The 19343-nt window shown below is 41.5% G+C and overlaps 1 protein-coding gene across 1 annotated transcript in view; it reads right to left on the bottom strand.

Moving 5' to 3' along the window:
* IDO2 (indoleamine 2,3-dioxygenase 2) overlaps positions 1-7114 on the bottom strand; it is a 67175-nt gene extending 60061 nt beyond the window's left edge. The window contains exon 1 of the mRNA XM_052661530.1: positions 7007-7114. Within this exon, the coding sequence (XP_052517490.1) occupies positions 7007-7105 (99 nt within the window). The 5' untranslated portion in view covers positions 7106-7114. The remainder of the gene's footprint in view (positions 1-7006) is intronic.
* Between the last annotated feature and the right edge of the window lie 12229 nt (positions 7115-19343).

Raw genomic sequence — 19343 nt, 5'->3', positions numbered from 1 at the left:
GCTTTGCTGACAAAGTAATGTCTCTGCTTTTTAACATGCTGTCTAGATTGGTCATAACTTTCCTGCCAAGGAGTAAGCATTTAATTTCATGGCTGCAATCACCATCTGCAGTGATTTTGGAGCCCCCCCGCCCCAAATAGTCAACCACTGTTTCCACAGTTTCCCCATCTATTTGCCATGAAGTGATGGGACCAGATGCTATGATCTTAGTTTTGTGAATGTTGAGTTTTAAGCCAAGTTTTTCACTCTCCTCTTTCACTTTCATCAAGAGGCTTTTTAGTTCTTCTTCACTTTCCGCCATAAGACTGGTGTCATCTGCATATCTGAGGTTACTGATATTTCTCCCGGCAATCTTGACTTCAGCTTGTGGTTCATCCAGCCTGACATTTCTCATGATGTACTCTGCATATAAGTTAAAGGAGCAGGGTGACAATATACAACCTTAAGGTACTCTGTTCCTTATTTGGAACCAGTCTGTTGTTCCATGTCCAGTTCTAACTGTTGTACCTGACCTGCATTCAGGTTTATCAAGAGGCAAGTCAGGTGGTCTGGTATTCCCATCTCTTTCAGAATTTTCCACAGTTTCTCGTGATCCACACATCAAAGGCTTTGGCATAGCCAATGAAGCAGGAATAGATGTTTTTCTGCAACTCTCTTGCTTTTTTGATGATCCAGGGGATGTTGGCAATTTGATCTCTGGTTCCTCTGCCTTTTCTAAAACCAGGTTGAACATCTGGCAGTTCATGGTTCATGTATCGCTGAGGCCTGGCTTGGAGAATTTTGAGCATTACTTTACTAGCATGTGAGATGAGTGCAATTGTGCCGTGGTCTGAGCATTCTTTGGCATTGCCTTTCTTTGGGATTGGAATGAAAACTGACCTTTTCCAGTCCTGTGGCCACTGCTGAGTTTTCCAAATTTGCTGACATGGAGACTGCTTTCCCATATAACTGTGGCCACCTGATTACTGTGCTCACATTTGAAAAACAAGGCTGGACTTTGAGCTCATGAGGGCTAGTTTAGCTGTCTACCCTTGGCTCATAAGATGTTTTCTCATATTCCAGCTTTTCTCTCATCTTAAAGCTACAATTTTCAGCAGAGCATGTGAATATTCTTCAGTTTTTTCAGAACATTGAGATCATAGAGTGGTGAACACAAGTTAATAATCCGCCGACAAAACCAGTCAATATTTAACCGTCCCCTCGTCCTTCCTTGATCATTTTGTGTTTTGTACCTTCACATTTTATTGCCATTTACCCTCCTGTCTGGTCAGCTCTGGGGATCTCAGGGCAAAACAAACCTTTGGGGCTTCCCTTGTGGCTCAGTGGTAAAGAATCCACCCGCCAATGCAGGAGACATGGGTTCAGTCCTTGGTCTGGGAAGATCCCAGCTGCTGTGACGCAGCTAAGCCTGTGCACCACAACTGTTGCGCCTGTGCTCTAGATGCTGAGGACTGCAACCACTGAAGCCTGAGCACCCTAGAGCCTGTGTTCCACAGTAAGAGAGGCCGCCACAAGGAGAAACCCACTTGCCACAGCTAGAGAAAAGCTCTCACAGCAGTGAAGCCCACCGCAGCCAAAAAAAAAAAAAAAAAAAAAAATCAATTGATCAATAATTATAAAAAAAAAAACTTAGCAAGGCTTTGGTTTCCATCACCCAGGATCTCCCTTTCTGTAACTGTTCATCTTTCTGCTTCATTTCCTATAGTGAGCCGAATGGCTTGTGCCAACCCTTTTCTCCCCAAAAGACATGTCTGCTTGGAAACTGTGAATGTGACCTTAATTGGAAATGGGTCTCTGATAATATCATTTAGTTAGGTACCTCAAGATAAGAACACCTTGGATTAGCATGGATGTGATGATGTGTGCTAAGTCGCTTTAGTCTTGTCTGACTCTTTTGCAATGATGTGGATGGTAGCCCACCAGGCTCCTCTGTCCATGAGATTCTCCAGGTGAGAATACTGGAGTGGGCAGACTGCCATGCCCTCCTCCAGGGCATCTTCCCGACCCAGGGGACCAAACCCACGTCTCTTATGTCTCATGCATTGGCAGGCAGGTTCTTTACCACTAACTTCACCTGGGAAGCCTGGATGTGATGACATGTGTCCTTATAAGAGAAGACGGGGAGAGAGGGAGGAAGATTGCAGAGCAGAGAAGAAGGCCATGTGAAGATGGAACAGAGAGTGGAGTCCTTCTCCTAGGAGCAGGGACGCCACAAGAAGATGGAGGAGGCCAAGAAGGATTCTCCCTGAGAGACTTTGCTGGGGCAGGAGTGTGCTGCCAACACCCTAATTTCAGACTTCTTCCCTCCAGAAGTCTAAGAAAGAACATTTCTCTTGCTTTAAGCCACCGACATGTTTTTGGTAATTTTGACATCAACCCTAGGAAATTAATTCACTTCCAGAGCCTCATTTTGATTGAGAATAGCAGATGTGTAATTTCCCTGATGCATGATTTTTTTCATCCTTCCTTAGATGACTCAGCTCAGCTCTCCCCGTATTGTCTTAAGCTTTTCTACAGCTTCGATACCCTGAGGGTGAAAAACTCTGAGTGGTTTCGTTGTTTCAGATTCCAGTTTCTAGGACCATTTTGGCCTTTTTTTCCCCATTTTTATCCCCATTGTCCAACTACTTCCCCATCGGCTTGCCTCACCTTTCTCTTGGTTTCTTAACCTTGGCATGGAAATCCACATCCTGTCCAACCCTCCCCACGCCCAAATTCACCTTTCTTTATTAATCTACATTCAGTGTTCCGAAATCTGATCTCTTTGTGTGTATCTCTGCAATATAGTAGATATAATACTATATCTATTGGTAATATAACCATTTATATGGCTATATAGTATGTAATAAACCATGTATATGTATGTAATATAATATGTAATAAATAAAATAAACATGGAGATGTGTGTGAGCAAGCTTTGGAAGTTGATGATGGACAGGAAAGCCTGGCATGCTGCAGTCCATAGGGTTGCAAAGAGTCAGACATGACTGAGCAACTGAACTAAACTAAATATAACCATCATTGCCTCAAATCTCATTTGACATGGTCAGGCATATAGCTCAGATACTAGCAAATAATGGTAGTTTTTTCTCAAGGAAATATTAGATTTATTCCTACCTCTACTTTCCATTCGAAAACTATAGTCTTCTGTGTTAATTATTTTTTTACTCTTCTTTCTAAACAGATGGAGTCCACTGCTTCTCACAAGTGCTTTAAATTTTTACAGGAGAGTATATGTATATTTATTTTTCTTAAAAGACCCAGGTTTGGTCCCTGGGTCCAGAAGATCCCCTGGAGAAGAGCATGGCAACCCATGCCAGTATTCTTGCCTGGAGAATCCCATGGAGAGAGGAGTCTGGTGGGCTGCAGTCCATGGGGTCGCAAAGAGTCAGACACTACTGAAGTGACTTAGTATGCACGTAAGCCCTTCTCACTGTTTCTCATAGTTAGGCACACATTTCTTTCCAAAAACAACCTCTAAAAACCCTCATTGCTCATGTGAACCTCCACTGTCTTTTATAGATTCTGTCACTTACAAGTACTGAGCAAGTTAGCCTAGAGGTTCTGATTTAACTCCTTGCTAGGCTTCTGGCATCAGTATTTATTTAGGCTCCCCAGCTAATTTTGGTACACAATCCAGGAATCACTGTCAGAACATTGCCTGCACTTAAGCTGCTAGGAATACATTCACCAGCCATTGCATAAGACATTTATCAGATGTGTGAAATCCAAATTCGTGAGCTTAACATTTGAGTTCCCTTGGTCTCACCCCAATCTAATCTGCTATCATCTATCTTGGTCCCTCCTTTTCTGCCCAGGTGATTTGCTCAAATTCTTTTAAGAAAAATTTCTCCCCACGCACCCACCCAAACATATGCACACACAGATTACATGACTGGCAAGCAATTTTTGTGACTTTCTTATGGGACTAAAAGAGACACATTTTCCTCACTGAAATGTTAGACCCTACAGATGTTTGAGAGTTTATACAAACAGTAGGGTAGAGTATGTTAAACCAAGTCAGCCCCTTTCCGCAGAGCCAGAATGACTGCTTATTCATTAGTTGGACTGTGCTTTCTTTTCTTCTTTGTTATTGATAAAAATCAGAACCATTTCTTGTATTTATTAGCTTTACCTAAAAATGCTATTAAAATCATTGGAACATAATGATATTTACTACCTGTGGTACATAATTATACTTACATGCTCTAAGTATTTATGGTAAACAACCAAGCTTGCTGGAAGGGCATCTTTGGTCTGATTGACATAATGGAATAGCCACCCCATCACTTCCCTAAAAGCAAACAAAGCCCTTAGCAAAACCAAGCTGATATTTCTCAATCTGTGACCTGTTGTGACACCACTGCTATTTGGTGATGGGTGAGGGATTCTCAGCTGAGTTAACCTGAGATAGATTCTGGTGTCAACACTTCTCCCCTACCTCTTCCCAGAAAGGGAGGTGTTTAGGAAAGAAAATTAAAACTGAAACAAAGACGTGCAATCTTTAGAACTCTGGCAAATGACTGTGAGAACAGATCCAGTTTGCCAGCAAATTTCTATCTGAGTTCCAGAATGGAAATTTCTTCTAAGGAGTATGCATCAACCAGACCACAGGAAAGACGGGGTCTTGTATTGTCTCAGAGAGTCACACGCACTTGATGTTGTTATTGTTTCCCATCTGGTTTTCTTATTTATAAGAAAGGAAACAGCAAAGAAGGGAACACAATCATGGTGGCCCCACCCAATGTTCACACATAAAATGCTATCGAAAAACCCAAAAAAGCTTTTCGGCCTACCCAATAATTTTAATATTATTTTTCTCAGTTCAGTGTATATATTTAATCCCAATAAGAGTGTGTTAGCCTGTAGATTGGCTCTTTCTTGTGAACTAGAGATGATCTGAATGTGCCTGAATCAAGTTATATACACAGAATGAAATTTTGAATAAGCTCTGGACTGAGGGTCAGGCAAATTGCCTTCTAGCAGTCCATTGGATTTATGAAAGTGCTTCCATGCTCCACAGCAGTCCAGTGGGAGTGGGGCTAGATCTCTTCCAGTGCCTGTGAAAACTGAGGGTCAGGCAATGCTGATGATTCATTCTAGGTCACAAGAGTTAGTGAGTATAACTTTGGGTGACTCAAGTATTCTGGTTTGTTCAGGACTTTCCTGGCTTAGCATAGAAAATCCTGCTTCTTGGAATCCCCTTTGGCCTCTAGCAAATCGACATTCTTGGTCAGCCTAGTGGCAAGGTCAGAGAACACAGTCCAGTTGTTCTGGGCCACAACTGTCATCTGTTATAACACCCTGGAGTCATTATTGTTAATGCTCAAGTTTCTTGCAGATCTGTGACTTGATTTCAAAACTAACAGCTCTACAGAGTAGCACTGGGGATCAGCAAATAGATCCTATCTTCATCTGTATTCCTCTATCACGCTCAGAAGTAGGAATTCCATAAAAGTTCATTAAATTCTAGGTCAATCATTAATCATGATTAAATCACCAATTAGGTCCGTAGAAGAAAAAATTACATCTAATAAATGATTGCAGTGATTGTAACATTGGGTCTCTAGATTTTTAGCTGAGTCGTCTTGGCCCTTATTTATAACATAGTAGAAAAAAAGAAATCAAGAGTCCTGAGTACTTCTGCTTTTTCCAGTAATATGACTTTGAGCAAGCCACTTCTGGTCTTCAGTTTCTAAGCACTCTTGCAGTTTTACCATTTTTTATCTCAACCACATTCAAAGATTTAAACAGTGTTGAAAAGGAACTGCATTAAGAACAATTAAGAAATAGTTGCAGTTTGTTCTCAAAGGCGTTTTCCTCTTCACAGCCATATCTGTGAATATCTAATCCCTCCTACTATCCTCAAGCACACCTGAGGTCCACTGTGTTCTTTTTTCTCTGCCACTAGCCAGGCAAGATCAGAGAAGGCAATGGCACCCCACTCCAGTACCCTTGCCTGGAAAATCCCATGGATGGAGGAGCCTGGTAGGCTGCAGTCCATGGGGTCGTGAAGAGTTGGACATGACTGAGCGACTTCACTTTTACTTTTCACTTTCATGCATTGGAGAAGGAAATGACAACCCACTCCAGTGTTCTTGCCTGGAGAATCCCAGGGACGGGGGAGCCTGGTGGGCTGCCGTCTATGGGGTTGCACAGAGTTGGACACTACTGAAGCAACTTGCAGCAGCAGCAGCAGCCAGGCAAGATAAACTGAATTTCTTGCCCTAGTGCTTAGTCACTCGGTCATGTCTGACTCTGTATGACCCCATGAACTAGGGTAGCACACCAGGCTCCTCTGTCCATGGGACTCTCCAGGCAAGGATACTGGAGAGATAGCCATTCCCTTCTCCAGGGGATCTTCCAGACCCAGGGATCATATAACTGATCTTTATCTAATTTTCTCTCTTTTTGATAACTGCACATTTGCTCACAAATCACTGGAATGACTGGAAATCATTTAAAAAACAAACAAACAAACAAACAAACAACCTGACATTAAAACCTTTCACTTGCTCTCTCCCTGCTGTAGCTGTCACTTGCCTTTGCTGGTAATCACCCTGTTCCTTATTTGTATTGTTGGTAAAGAATCCGCCTGCAATGCAGGAGACCCTGGTTCAATCCCTGAGTCAGGAAGACCCACTGGAGAAGGGATAGGCTCCCCATTCCACAATTGTTGAGCTTCCCTGGTAACTCAGCTGGTAAAGAATCCACCTGCAGTGCGGGAGACCTGGGTTTGATCCCTGGGTTGGGAAGATCCCTTAGAGAAGGGAGAGGCTACCCACTTCAGTATTCTGGCCTAGAGAATTCCATGGACTGTATAGTCCAAGGGGTCGCAGAGTTGGACATGACTGAGCAACTTGTACTTATTTGTATTATCCATCCCACATCACAGACTTGGCATTTATGTTGCATCTCTCTTAATGACTACATCATTAAACAAACAAACACACAAATAAGCATCTCAAGAAAACTATACTGATTTGCTCTCAGACCCTAGCCTTACCAGAGGATTTGGGAGAAGAAAGCCATAATCTTCAGAAATGTGAAATCTTCCTAAAGTCAAGAATGGTGCTGTCTTCAAATTCTGACTTTGAGGCTCCATAATGTTGTTTGAAGTATCTGTGCCGAGACTGCTACTGAAGAGACAACTGCTCCAAATACGTCAAAGACACAGGGAGCTTCAGAACAGCATTTCCCCCTCGCATTTAGCTGTCTGGTTGTCTCAGGAACAGGGGAGAACCTTGCTCTGAGGTTAAATTTCACATTACCATGGACTTTCTCTGACACAAAGCTGAGTAAACAGCTAAAGGTTGCTGGTTAAAACAAATAGGCCGTCAAAATCACATCACACACACACAAATTCTTACATGTGTATACAAGAAGATTGATTTTAAACCCAGAGACAAATCTGCTCTTCTTTAGAAAAAGGGAAATAAACAAGAGTTTTTGTTGATCCCAAACACTCTGACAGAACCTGTTCCATGATGAACTTTGACAACTGGATCTTGGGCGTAAACTATTAAAACCAGAAGTCAGTTACTTTCAGAGAGACATGTCAGTGATTGCCATGAGTAGAGGGGGACGAGGACTCTGTGGGTATATCAGAACCTTGGAAGAGTTCTGTGTGTAGTTTGAACAGCATATTCCAAGATTATAATTACTTTGAATGACATTAAGAAATACTGTTTTATTTTTTTTTAAACTTCAATGACACTCAGAATATATGTTTCGTGAAGTTTGATAAACAAGGTAGCAGATATTAACAAATTCAAGAAAAGCCTAATGTATCATCTGTTTAACCCTCTATGTTTATTAAACATAGTTTGAAAATTGACCTCTAAAATGGGTGACTTTACCTATGAACCAGGTACTACCAGATCTACTTTACAGCTTAGTAAACTGAAGTACACACATGTTAATAACCCTGTCCATCGCCTCTCCACTAATTATGGACTAAAGCTGAGGTATCTTTGTCTCCAAGCTATTTCTCTGTTCACTTGATCAGGCTGCAAGGCTGTCTGTTAAAGGTGCCATGATGGTTTGAATTCACTGAAACATGGAGCCCAGTGATAAGTTCCAGATGATAGATTTGCACTGTGAAAATTCCAAAGATTCTACCTTTTGGTCCAGTTGGACCCTGAACTTAGGTTGCCAGGTTGTCAACAAACTTATTTGGAGGCTGACTTGTCCTTACACATCTTCTCCTCCCTCCGTTTCTCTATGATAAGTCCAAAAGCTGAGAGTAGGAAGTGCTCTGATAATTCATGTAACAATTCCCAGAAGATCCCACATGCCTCAGAGCAGTTAAGCCCATGAACAGCAACTACTGAGCCTGAGTGCTGCAATTACTGAAGCCTGCATACCTTACAGCTTGTGCTCTGCAATAAGACAAGCGTCTGCAATGAGAAGCCTGCGCACCACAGCAAAGAATATCTCCTGCTGGCAGCAATTAGAGAAAGCCCGCAAGCAGCAACGAAGACCCAGCACAGCTAAAAAAAAAAAAAAAAAAAAAAGATGAATAAATAAATTAAGTAATTTTTAAAAACTATCCAACTTCCCTGGTGGCTCAGAGGGTAAAAGCATCTGCTCACAATGCGGAAGACCCAGGTTCCATCCCTGGGTCAGAAGAAACCCTGGAGAAGGGAATGGCAACCCACTCCAGTACTCTTGCCTGGAAAATCCCATGGACGGAGGATCCTGGTAGGCTATGGGGTTGCAAAGAGTTGGACACCACTGAGTGACTTCACTTTCCTTTCCTTCCTTTCCTTTCCTTTAAAACTATCTACTTCCTCTTAGACCAATATCCATCCAGTTTTGAAGATCAGTTTCTTATGCCTCCTAAATGCAATTTATCAAATTGTATATGCTGAATCATCTTCTTGTCCTTTCATTCAATCTCAGATTAAAAAGAAGGAGCAGGTTTTTGTTTGTTTGTTTTTTATGCTGGTCTAACTATTTTTCATCCATTCTCTCTGTATTCTCATAAGAATTTATTGTAACATTATTAAAGTTTGACATCAAAATACTCAAAGTGAAAAGAACATTATAGAAAACATAATCTAATTCAAACTCTCAGGAAACATAAGAAAATCCTGAGGTTGGTGGGAGGGAAGTGACTTAGCAAATGTCATTCGGATGGGGTTGCCATCAGAATTGGTCTAGAATTTGGACTTGCTACCTCTCAACCCAGAATTTTCCACTCTGCCCAATTGCCAGGCCTCCCTGAGTGGGAATTTCTATCTCATCTCCTATTAGCTTATGTGGCTATTTTAACAAGTGGCTTAAATTTTTCAGCTTCTGTTTCTACATCTGTAGGAAATAGTAATGTTTATCTCAGTGGATAAATGAGGAATGTTAACTGAAGCACTTATCAGATGGGTAACAGTAAATACTATTTTCCTCATGTTCTCCCCCCTTTCTAGAAATCCATTTTTAATATGATATATTTTTTTCTAGCTTTCTTCCCTCTCTTCCTGACTGGATCTTTTCTTTTTTAGTCACTGACTTCTTTTCCCACTTCAGGTCAAGGTGTATAGATATTTGCAGTATTACCGTAACCACTTCCCCACCTCAGTGTTATGTATTTCCACCTTATCTTAACCATCAGTTCTGTATGCATGTACTCCAGTCTGCATGTTCAATCCTGACCTTTCTTACTTCCAAGGTCTAGGCCCATGGAACCTGTGTGTCACTGAACACCTCAGGTTCTGCCGCAAAATCATTAAGAACGTCTCATTGTAAGTCAAAGTTCAAATGTCCTTGGCCTGGCATTCAAGGATGTCCTTCAGCTGACCTATAAATACCCTCTAGCTGTGCAAAATTCTACTATCACCTTGAACCTCTTTACCATCATGTTTCAAGCATCATGTCAAGCTTGGCTTGACAGCTACTGACATCCAAACATTGTATTTATCTAATCTTTTGTACCATATTGTAAGTTCCTTGACCAAGCTTTATTTAACCCAACTTTGTATTTGCCTTTAGCAGCAAGCCCAGTGTCTAGAGTTCAATAAATGTTTATGAAATGAATTATCTCTCCTGGCATCTCATTTTTGGATTTGGTGTCTTGATGCCAAGTAGAAGTTTGTGCTGTTCTGTAACTCCATTGTAGTCCCAGACCAGAGGTGTACTCTGAAGTAGGGAACACAGTGACCTCATGAAGATTTCTTTGATATGTTTCTTATTTACCAAGAGGAAACTGTGTTCAAGATCTTCCTTTGCTAATAGTAAGGCTTGCCATTTCAGAGTCCTGGGTTTTATAATCAGCTTTTGGGTGAATTATTATAATTTCAGTATACAACAAAGTTTCCCCTTTTCTTAAACTGGGTATTATGGTCTTTTGGAAATGCACCAAGAAATATTCTGAAAAAGAAAAAAAAGCATTCACAATGGAAGTATTTAGGATTTACATGTTTTCTGGTACAATTTCAGTTATACTTAGTTTTGGTTTCAAGTTGATAAGTCCAAAACCTGAGTTATCAAACTCCATCAGCCCAAACAGCAGTACACTCAGGTCATTCTGTACAGCTCATTAATTACTCCTTTGTTCATAAATTCAATGGAACTTCTTAGTCCTTTCTGATTAACAATTCAAGCATCTGGCAATTTGCTTTACTAATTTTTTAAAACTCTCTTCTCCTTTTGACCTTTCCTATGAAATACTTGCTCCTTGGGAAAAAAGCTATGACCAACCTAGATAGCATATTAAAAAGCAGAGGCATTACTTTACTAACAAAGGTCCATCTAGTCAAGGATACGGTTTTCCCAGTAGTCATGTATTGATTGATGTGAGAGTTGGATTATAAAGAAAGCTGAGCACTGAAGAATTAATGCTTTTGAACTGTGGTGTTAGATAAGACTCTTGAGAGTCCCTTGGACTGCAAGGAGATCAAACCAGTCTATCTTAAAGGAAATATTCATTGAAAGGACAGATGGCAAAGCTGAAACTCCATCACTTTGGCCACCTGAAGCAAGGAACTGATTCATCGGAAAAGACCTTGATGCTGGGAAAGACTGAAAGCAGGAGGAGAAGAGGATGACAGAGAATGAGATTGTTGGATGGCATCACTGACTCAATGGACATGAGTTTGAATAGGCTCCAGAGTTGGTGATGGACAGGGTAGCCTTGCATGCTGTCGTCCATGGGGTCATAAAGAGTCGGACACGACTGAGCAACTGAAATGAAGTGGATGAAACGTATCCCTTCTGGTTGGACTGTATTTAAAACTGTATTAAAAGAAAAAACTGACAGTTAACACTCACTGATCGTTTTCGTCTGTTCCAAGTCCTAAGGTAAGCATCTTCCATAGAGTATCTGATTTAACCTTCCCAAACAGCCCTGTAAGTGAGTCACTATTATTCCCATCATTCAGCTGAGGAACCTGCAGCATTCGGAAGTTAAGTAAGAGCCTAAGGCCATACTTCTTCATAAGTGTTCGTGTCAGGGCTGGAGCCATCTGGAGCCAAAATCGTTGCCTTTAACCGTGAAGGCATGGCTTCCCTTTTCGGGTTTTCCTCTCTTGTTGTTCTAGTTACAGTTTACCACTGGTGATCTCCCTAGCTCAGGTCCTGATTACCCTCTCCTTGGGTGGTCATCTCTCTTCAGAGTTCAACCATCATCTTCAGCTGAGGACTCCCAGCATTTCATTTCTAGTTGGATCTCTTCTGTCATCTACTAGACATCTTTACTGGACTGCTGTAGAAGCTTCCTAAGAAATACCTTAACGCACCCAACATGTGCTGTATACTTTTCATGAAGACCCAGGAAAACGCTTAGAAAACCTGCATCAAGGTTCAAGGTTTTGAGCAGACAGTCTACTGCCAAGAGATAAATTCAAGGCTTACTTATTACTTATTCTCTGATGATAAGAACTAGGCTCATCTTTCCCTCCTATTCCATGTCTTGGTGAATGGTATCTTTCAGAACTGGTGGTATAATTTGTGGGGCCCAGGGAAGAATAAAAACATAAGGACCCTTGTTCAAAATTATTCAGAATTTCACAAGAGAAACAGTTGAGCATGAAGCCAAGAATGGACCCTTCTGCAGACAAAACCCTATCTGACAACATGGGCTGAAGGTCCATGAAGATGGCTCTAGCTCACCAGCTGGAGACCTGAAAGTTGTCTCTCCATCTCATCCAACAGAACTCTGGTCTTGCGCCTCCTACTGCCGTAATATTTCTTATGTTTCCCTTATCTCCAATCTCACTGCCATTGTTTTCAATAGCCATTTACTACTGAAATATTATATATTCTAATCCTTAAACTGATCTTTGCCCCAAATCTAAGCCCATAATACTTTACCATCATTGCAGGCTTGGATGACTTTTACAAGCTCATTACGCTGCCTTTATGATCAATCCCTATTTTATCCTACCCTTACAATTTTCCCCCCAACTACTACCAGAGTCATTTAAATACTTATTTCTTTACAATGGGCTTCCCTTGTGGCTCAGTTGGTAAAGAATCAGCCTGCAATTCAGGAAACCTGGGTTTGATCCCTGAGTTGGGAAGATATCTTGGGGAAGGGAAAGACTGTCCACTCCAGTATTCTGGCCTGGAGAATTCCACGGCCTATATAGTCCATGGGGTTGCGATAAGTCGGACATGGCTGCGTGACTTTCACTTTCCTTTATACTCGGCAATGCTTCACTTAAATAGAATTTAAATATAAAAATATAGTGAAGTCATTTCTCTGCTTAAAAGTATTCTTTTTGTTTTCACAATAAACTGAAATTCTTTTATTGCATGGCCCTGGAAGCCAATCGTAAGTTAGCTTAATCAGTCCATCTCCATTTTTCTTCTTCTATGCTTCAGTCATATTGAGCTGTGTGGGCTTCCTCAGTAGACCTTGCTATGCTGCTATTCTTAAACACTCTTCTTTCTCTTCCTGCTTTTTTCTAGCCTTTTATTTGCATATAGTATACTAATCATCTTTTAAAACTCATCTTACGAATTGTCTTATCTAGGAAAATATATTCTTACCACAAACTTTTTTTTGGGGGGGAAAGCAAAGTTTGCTTTATTTTGGATGCCAGCAACTGGGTGTAGGGACAGGAGGACAGGAGGACAGACTCCTGTCCAAAGACTGACTCCACCCCCACCCCCCCCCCCCACACACACACAACACTCACATCAACAATCAGCGGGTAAGAGCATTTGTAGACAGAGTGGGCTACATGCAGAAAAAGCACAGGTTACTCTGATGATCATCTTGAAATTAGTCATCAGTAATCTGACTGATGAGAGTCACCTTGACTGTTTTAAGTACAATCATTCTCATTCACTCTGCCTCCAACACTTTAAAAAACCACCACCACAAAATAGAAAAATAATTCCTATTCTGACTTACTGATATTGTCAGGAAACAAAGATACTGAGGGAAAACCTGTTGCAAGATTTTAAAAATTATAAATATATAAAATAATTCTTACATCAAAATCATTGTCTTTATGATCTGGAAGAAATAGATGTTAGGTAAAGACTACCCGGACACCAAAAGAGTGTCTAACAGGGTTTTAAAGGCAAAGCGCCCCACGGGCGGGGTTCCCAGACCCGAACGAGGCAGGTCGAGGAAGCCCTCGCCAGGACTGTGTTAGAAGCGGCTTATATGTTTGTTCTGAGGGATGGTCAGGTTGATGGGTCGGGGTTCGGATAGGTCGCCAGGCCGAGGCTTCGCGGGCTGATAGGTCCTTTTATGTGGCTGGAGTGGGGTGGCTTTAGCTGGTGAAATGTGCTGTCATTGGTACCCGGGATCTGGGAGGCTCCTTCCATAAGGGACTTCCCCCGCCGGCGGGAGGGAGAGGAGGGGTGGCCCAACATGGCCCCCGGGGTCCGGCCTTAGAATAGAGATGCTATTATACAAAAGAACATGTGTTGTTTAAATCTTCCGTAGCTTCCATAGCCGAGAGGTTAAAGCATCTGCAAGCAATGTGGGAGACCTGGGTGGGATCCCTGGATCGGGAAGATCCCCTGGAGAAGGAAATGGCAACCCACTCCAGTATTCTTGCCTGGAGAATCCCATGGACAGAGGACCTGGTAGGCTACAGTCCACGGGATTGCAAAGAGTCAGACATGACTGAGCGACTTCACTTTCACTTTTCCATAGCTTAACATAACATCTTTTCTTCCAAGGAGTAAGCATCTTTTAATTTCATGGCTGCAGTCACCATCTGCAGTGATTTTGGACCCCCAAAAAATAAAGTCTGACACTGTTTCCACTGTTTCTCCATCTATTTCCCATGAGGTGATGGGACTGGATGCCATGATCTTCGTTTTCTGAATGTTGAGCTTTAAGCCAACTTTATCACTCTCCTCTTTTACTTTCATCAAGAGGCTTTTTAGTTCCTCTTCACTTTCTGCCATAAGGGTGGTGTCATCTGCATATCTGAGGTTATTGATATTTCTCCCGGCAATATTGACTCCAGCTTGTGTTTCTTCCAGTCCAGTGTTTCTCATGATGTACTCTGCATATAAGTTAAATAAGCAGGGGGACAATATACAGCCTTGATATACTCCTTTTCCTATTCGGAACCAGTCTGTTGTTCCATGTCCAGTTCTAACCGTTGCTTCCTGGCCTGCATACAGATTTCTCAAGAGGCAGGTCAGGTGGTCTGGTATTGCCATCTCTTGAAGAATTTTCCACAGTTTCTTGTGATCCACACAGTCAAAGGCTTTGGCATAGTCAATAAAGCAGAAATAGATGTTTTTCTGGAACTCTCTTGCTTTTTCCATGATCCAGCGGATGTTGGCAGTTTGATCTCTGGTTCCTCTGCCTTTTCTAAAACCAGCTTGAACATCAGGAAGTTCACGGTTCACGTATTGCTGAAGCCTGGCTTGGAGAATATTGAACATTACTTCACTAGCGTGTGAGATGAGTGCAATTGTGTGGTAGTTTGAGCATTCTATGGGATTGCCTTTCTTTGGGATTGGAATGAAAACGGACGTTTTCCAATCCTGTGGCCACTGCTGAGTTTTCCAAATTTGTTGGCATATTGAGTGCAGCACTTTCACAGCATCATCTTTCAGGATTTGAAAGAACTCTACTGGAATCCCATCACCTCCACTAGCTTTGTTTGTAGTGATGCTTTCTAAGGCCCATGTGACTTCACATTCCAAGATGTCTGGCTCTAGATTAGTGATGACACCATCATGATTATCCGGGTCATGAAGATCCCTTTTCACAGTTCTTCCGTGTATTCTTGCCACCTCTTCTTAACATCTTCTGCTTCTGTTAGGTCTATACCATTTCTGTCCTTTATCGATCCCACCTTTGCATGAAATGTTCCCTTGGTATTTCTAATTTTCTTAAAGAGATCTCTAGTCTTTCCCATTCTGTTGTTTTCCTCTATTTCTTTGCATTGATCGCTGAAGAACTCTTTCTTATCTCTTCTTGCTATTCTTTGGAACTCTGCATTCAGATGCTTATATCTTTCCTTTTCTCCTTGGCTTTTCACTTCTCTTCTTTTCACAGCTATTTGTAACGCTTCCCCAGACAGCCATTTTGCTTTTTTGCATTTCTTTTCCATGGGGATGGTCTTGATCCCTGTCTCCTGTACAATGTCACGAACCTCATTTATAGTTCATCAGGCACTCTATCTATCAGATCTAGGCCCTTAAATCTATTTCTCACTTCTACTGTATAATCATAAGGGATTTGATTGAGGTCATAACTGAATGGTCTAGCAGTTTTCCCTACTTTCTTCAATTTCAGTCTGAATTTGGTAATAAGGAGTTCATGATCTGAGCCACAGTCAGCTCCTGGTCTTGTTTTTGTTGACTGTATAGAGCTTCTCCATCTTTTGCTGCAGAGAATATAATCAATCTGATTTCAGTGTTGACCATCTGGTGATGTCCATGTGCAGAGTCTTCTCTTGTATTGTTGGAAGAGGGTGTTTGCTATGACCAGTGCATTTTCTTGGCAAAACTATATTAGTCTTTGCCCTGCCTCATTCGGTATTCCAAGGCCAAATTTGGCTGTTACTCCAGGTGTTTCTTGACTTCCTACTTTCCCATTCCAGTCCCCTATAATGAAAAGGACATCTTTTTTGGGTGTTAGTTCTAAAGGGTCTTGTAGTTCTTCACAGAACTGTTCAACTTCAGCTTCTTCAGTGTTACTGGTTGGGGCATAGACTTGGATTACTGTGTTATTGAATGGTTTGCCTTAGAAACGAGCAGAGATCATTCTGTCGTTTTTGAGATTGCATCCAAGTACTGCATATTGGACTCTTCTGTTGACCATGATGGCTACTGCATTTCTTCTGAGGGATTCCTGCCCACAGTAGTAGATATAATGGCCATCTGAGTTAAATTCACCCATTCCAGTCCTTTTTAGTTAGCTAATTCCTAGAATGTCGACGTTCACTCTTGCCATCTCCTGTTTGACCACTTCCAATTTGCCTTGATTCATGGACCTGACATTCCAGGTTCCTATGCAATATGCTCTTTACAGCATTGGACCTTGTTTCTATCACCAGTCCCATCCACAGCTGGGTATTGTTTTTGCTTTGGCTCCATCCCTTCATTCTTTCTGGAGTTATTTCTCCACTGACTTCCAGTAGCATATTGGGCACCTACTGACCTGGGGAGCACCTCTTTCAGTATCCTATTATTTTTCCTTTTCATACTGTTCATGGGGTTCTCAAGGCAAGAATACTGAAGTGGTTTGCCATTCCCTTCTCCAGTGGGCCACCTTCTGTCAGACCTCTCCACCATGAACCGCCCATGTTGGGTTGCCCCATGGGCATAGCTTAGTTTCATTGAGTTAGACAAGGCTGTGGTCCTTGTGTGATTAAATTGACTAGTTTTCTGTGAGTATGGCTTCAGTGTGTCTGTCCTTTGATGCCCTCTTGCAACACCTACCATCTTACTTGGGTTTCTCTTACCTTGGGCATGGGATATCTCTTCATGGCTGCTCCAGCAAAGCACAGCTGCTTACCCCTTGGAAGAAAAGTTATGACCAAACTAGACAGCATATTCAAAAGCAGAGACATTACTTTGCCAACTAAGGTCCGTCTAGTCAAGGCTATGATTTTTTCAGTAGTCATGTATGGATGTCAGAGTTAGACTGTGAAGAAGGCTGAGCACCGAAGAATTGATGCTTTTGAACTGTGCTTTTGGAGAAGACTCTTGAGAGTCCCTTGGACTGCAAGGAGATCCAACCAGTCCATTCTGAAGGAGATCAACCCTGGGATTTCTTTGGAAGGAATGATGCTAAAGCTGAAACTCCAGTACTTTGGCCACCTCATGGGAAGAGTTGACTCATTGGAAAAGACTCTGATTCTGGGAGGGATTGGGGGCAGGAGAAGAAGGGGATGACTGAGGATGAGATGGCTGGATGGCATCACAGACTCGATGGACGTGAGTCTGAGTGAACTCTGGTAGTTGACAATGGACAGGGAGGCCTGGCATGCTGCGATTCATGGGGTCGCAAAGAGTCAGACATGACTGAGCGACTGAACTGAACTGAACTGAACTAACATAACATCTGGATGAACTTTCAGATCACATAGAGGATATAATCATAGAATTGGAAAGCACCTTAATCTATTTATCTCACATTAATTTGGGTGTGCAAAAACAGACCAGAGAGGTTAAGTGAATCATTGAAGGACACAGAATGGTTTTCTTTTTATAGACTTTAATTTTTTAGAGTTTATTTATGCCCAAAGCAAAATTAAGCAGAAATCACAGAGTCCCCATATACCTTCTTCCCCAGACATGCTTAGTTTTGCACATTAGAATGGTGCACTTGTTCCAGCTGATAAACCTACATTGATAGATTATGATTATTCAAAGTCCACAGCTTACATTAGGGTTCACTCCTGGTGTTATATGTCCTACGGGGTTTGGGAAATGCATGTCATGTATCTACTGTTACTCAATCATACAGAGTAGTTTCATTGAAGTAAACATCCTCTGTGTTCCTCCTGTTCATCACTCCCTCTGTCCTAACCCGTGGCAATCCCTGATCCTTTTCGTGCCTCCATGGTTTTTACCTTTTTCCAGAATATAGCATCTAACATAACATCTGGATGAACTTTCAGATCACATAGAGGATTTAATCATAGAGGATTTAATCATATGTCATATAGCGGGAATCTCAGTCTGTAGCCTTTTCAGAGTGACCTCTTTACTTAGTCATATGCATGTTATGTTTCTCCATGTCTTTTCATCACTTGATCACTCATTTATTTTTTTTTCTTTTTAAAATATTTTTAATTTTATATTGGGGTATGGTTGATTTACAATGTTGTGTTAGTTTCAGGAGTATAGCAAAATGATTGATTCACTTATACATAATATCTATTCTTTTTCATATTCTTTTCCCAAATAGGTTATTACAGAATATTGAATAGATTTCCCTGTGCTCTACAATAGTTTGAAGTTGATTTTCTACTTTATATATAGTAGTGTGTATATGTTGGGAGAAGGCAATGGCGACCCACTCCAGTACTCTTACCTGGAAAATCCCATGGACGGAGGAGCCTGGTAGGCTGCAGTCCATGGGGTTGCTAAGATTTGGACACAAATGAGCGACTTCACTTTCACTTTTCACTTTCATGCATTGGAGAAGAAAATGGCAACCCACTCCATTGTTCTTGCCTGGAGAATCCCAGGGACAGGGGAACCTGGTGGGCTGCCATCTATGGGGTTGCACAGAGTCGCAAACGACTGACATGACTTAGCAGCAGCGGCAGCAGCAGCAGTGTGTATATGTTAATCCCAAACTCTTAATTTACCACCACCACCACCATCACCACCCCCGCCCCCCACACACCACCTTTCCACTTTGGTAACCAGAATTTGCTTTCAAAGTCTATGTGTCTGTTTGTATTTTGTAAATATGTTATTTTCAACATTTTTTACTGAACCAGGAAGGAATACACCACACTCATTTCTTTTTTATAAAATTTTTAAATTTTATTTTTTAATTGGAGGATTGCTTTATAATCTTGTGTAAGTTTCTGCAATAAATCATGAATCTGCCATAGGTATACATATGTCCCTGCCTCTCGAATCTTCCTCTCACCCAATCCCACCCCTCTAGGCTATCACACAGCACTCATTTCTTTTCAGCCCTGAAAAATATTCTATTGTCAGGATGTACTTCGATTTGTTCATCCATTCAGCCATTGAAGGACATCTTGGATGTTTCCAAGTTTGGGTGATTATGATAAAGCTGCAATAAACATCCCTGTGCAGGCTTTTGTATGGACATAAGTTTCATTTTTCTCTCCTCAAATGATGAATGTCAATGCTATTTCTGATAAAATGGACAGTGATAATTAACACGTCAAAATAAACAAAATATGCCAAAAATTTACTTTCTTGGATTACAA

The sequence above is a fragment of the Budorcas taxicolor genome, chromosome 24 (genome assembly GCF_023091745.1).
Source record: "Budorcas taxicolor isolate Tak-1 chromosome 24, Takin1.1, whole genome shotgun sequence".
Taxonomy (NCBI): Eukaryota; Metazoa; Chordata; class Mammalia; order Artiodactyla; family Bovidae; genus Budorcas; species Budorcas taxicolor.
The sequence above is the reverse complement of the archived record's forward strand: the minus strand, read 5'-3'. Positions and strand labels throughout refer to the sequence as shown.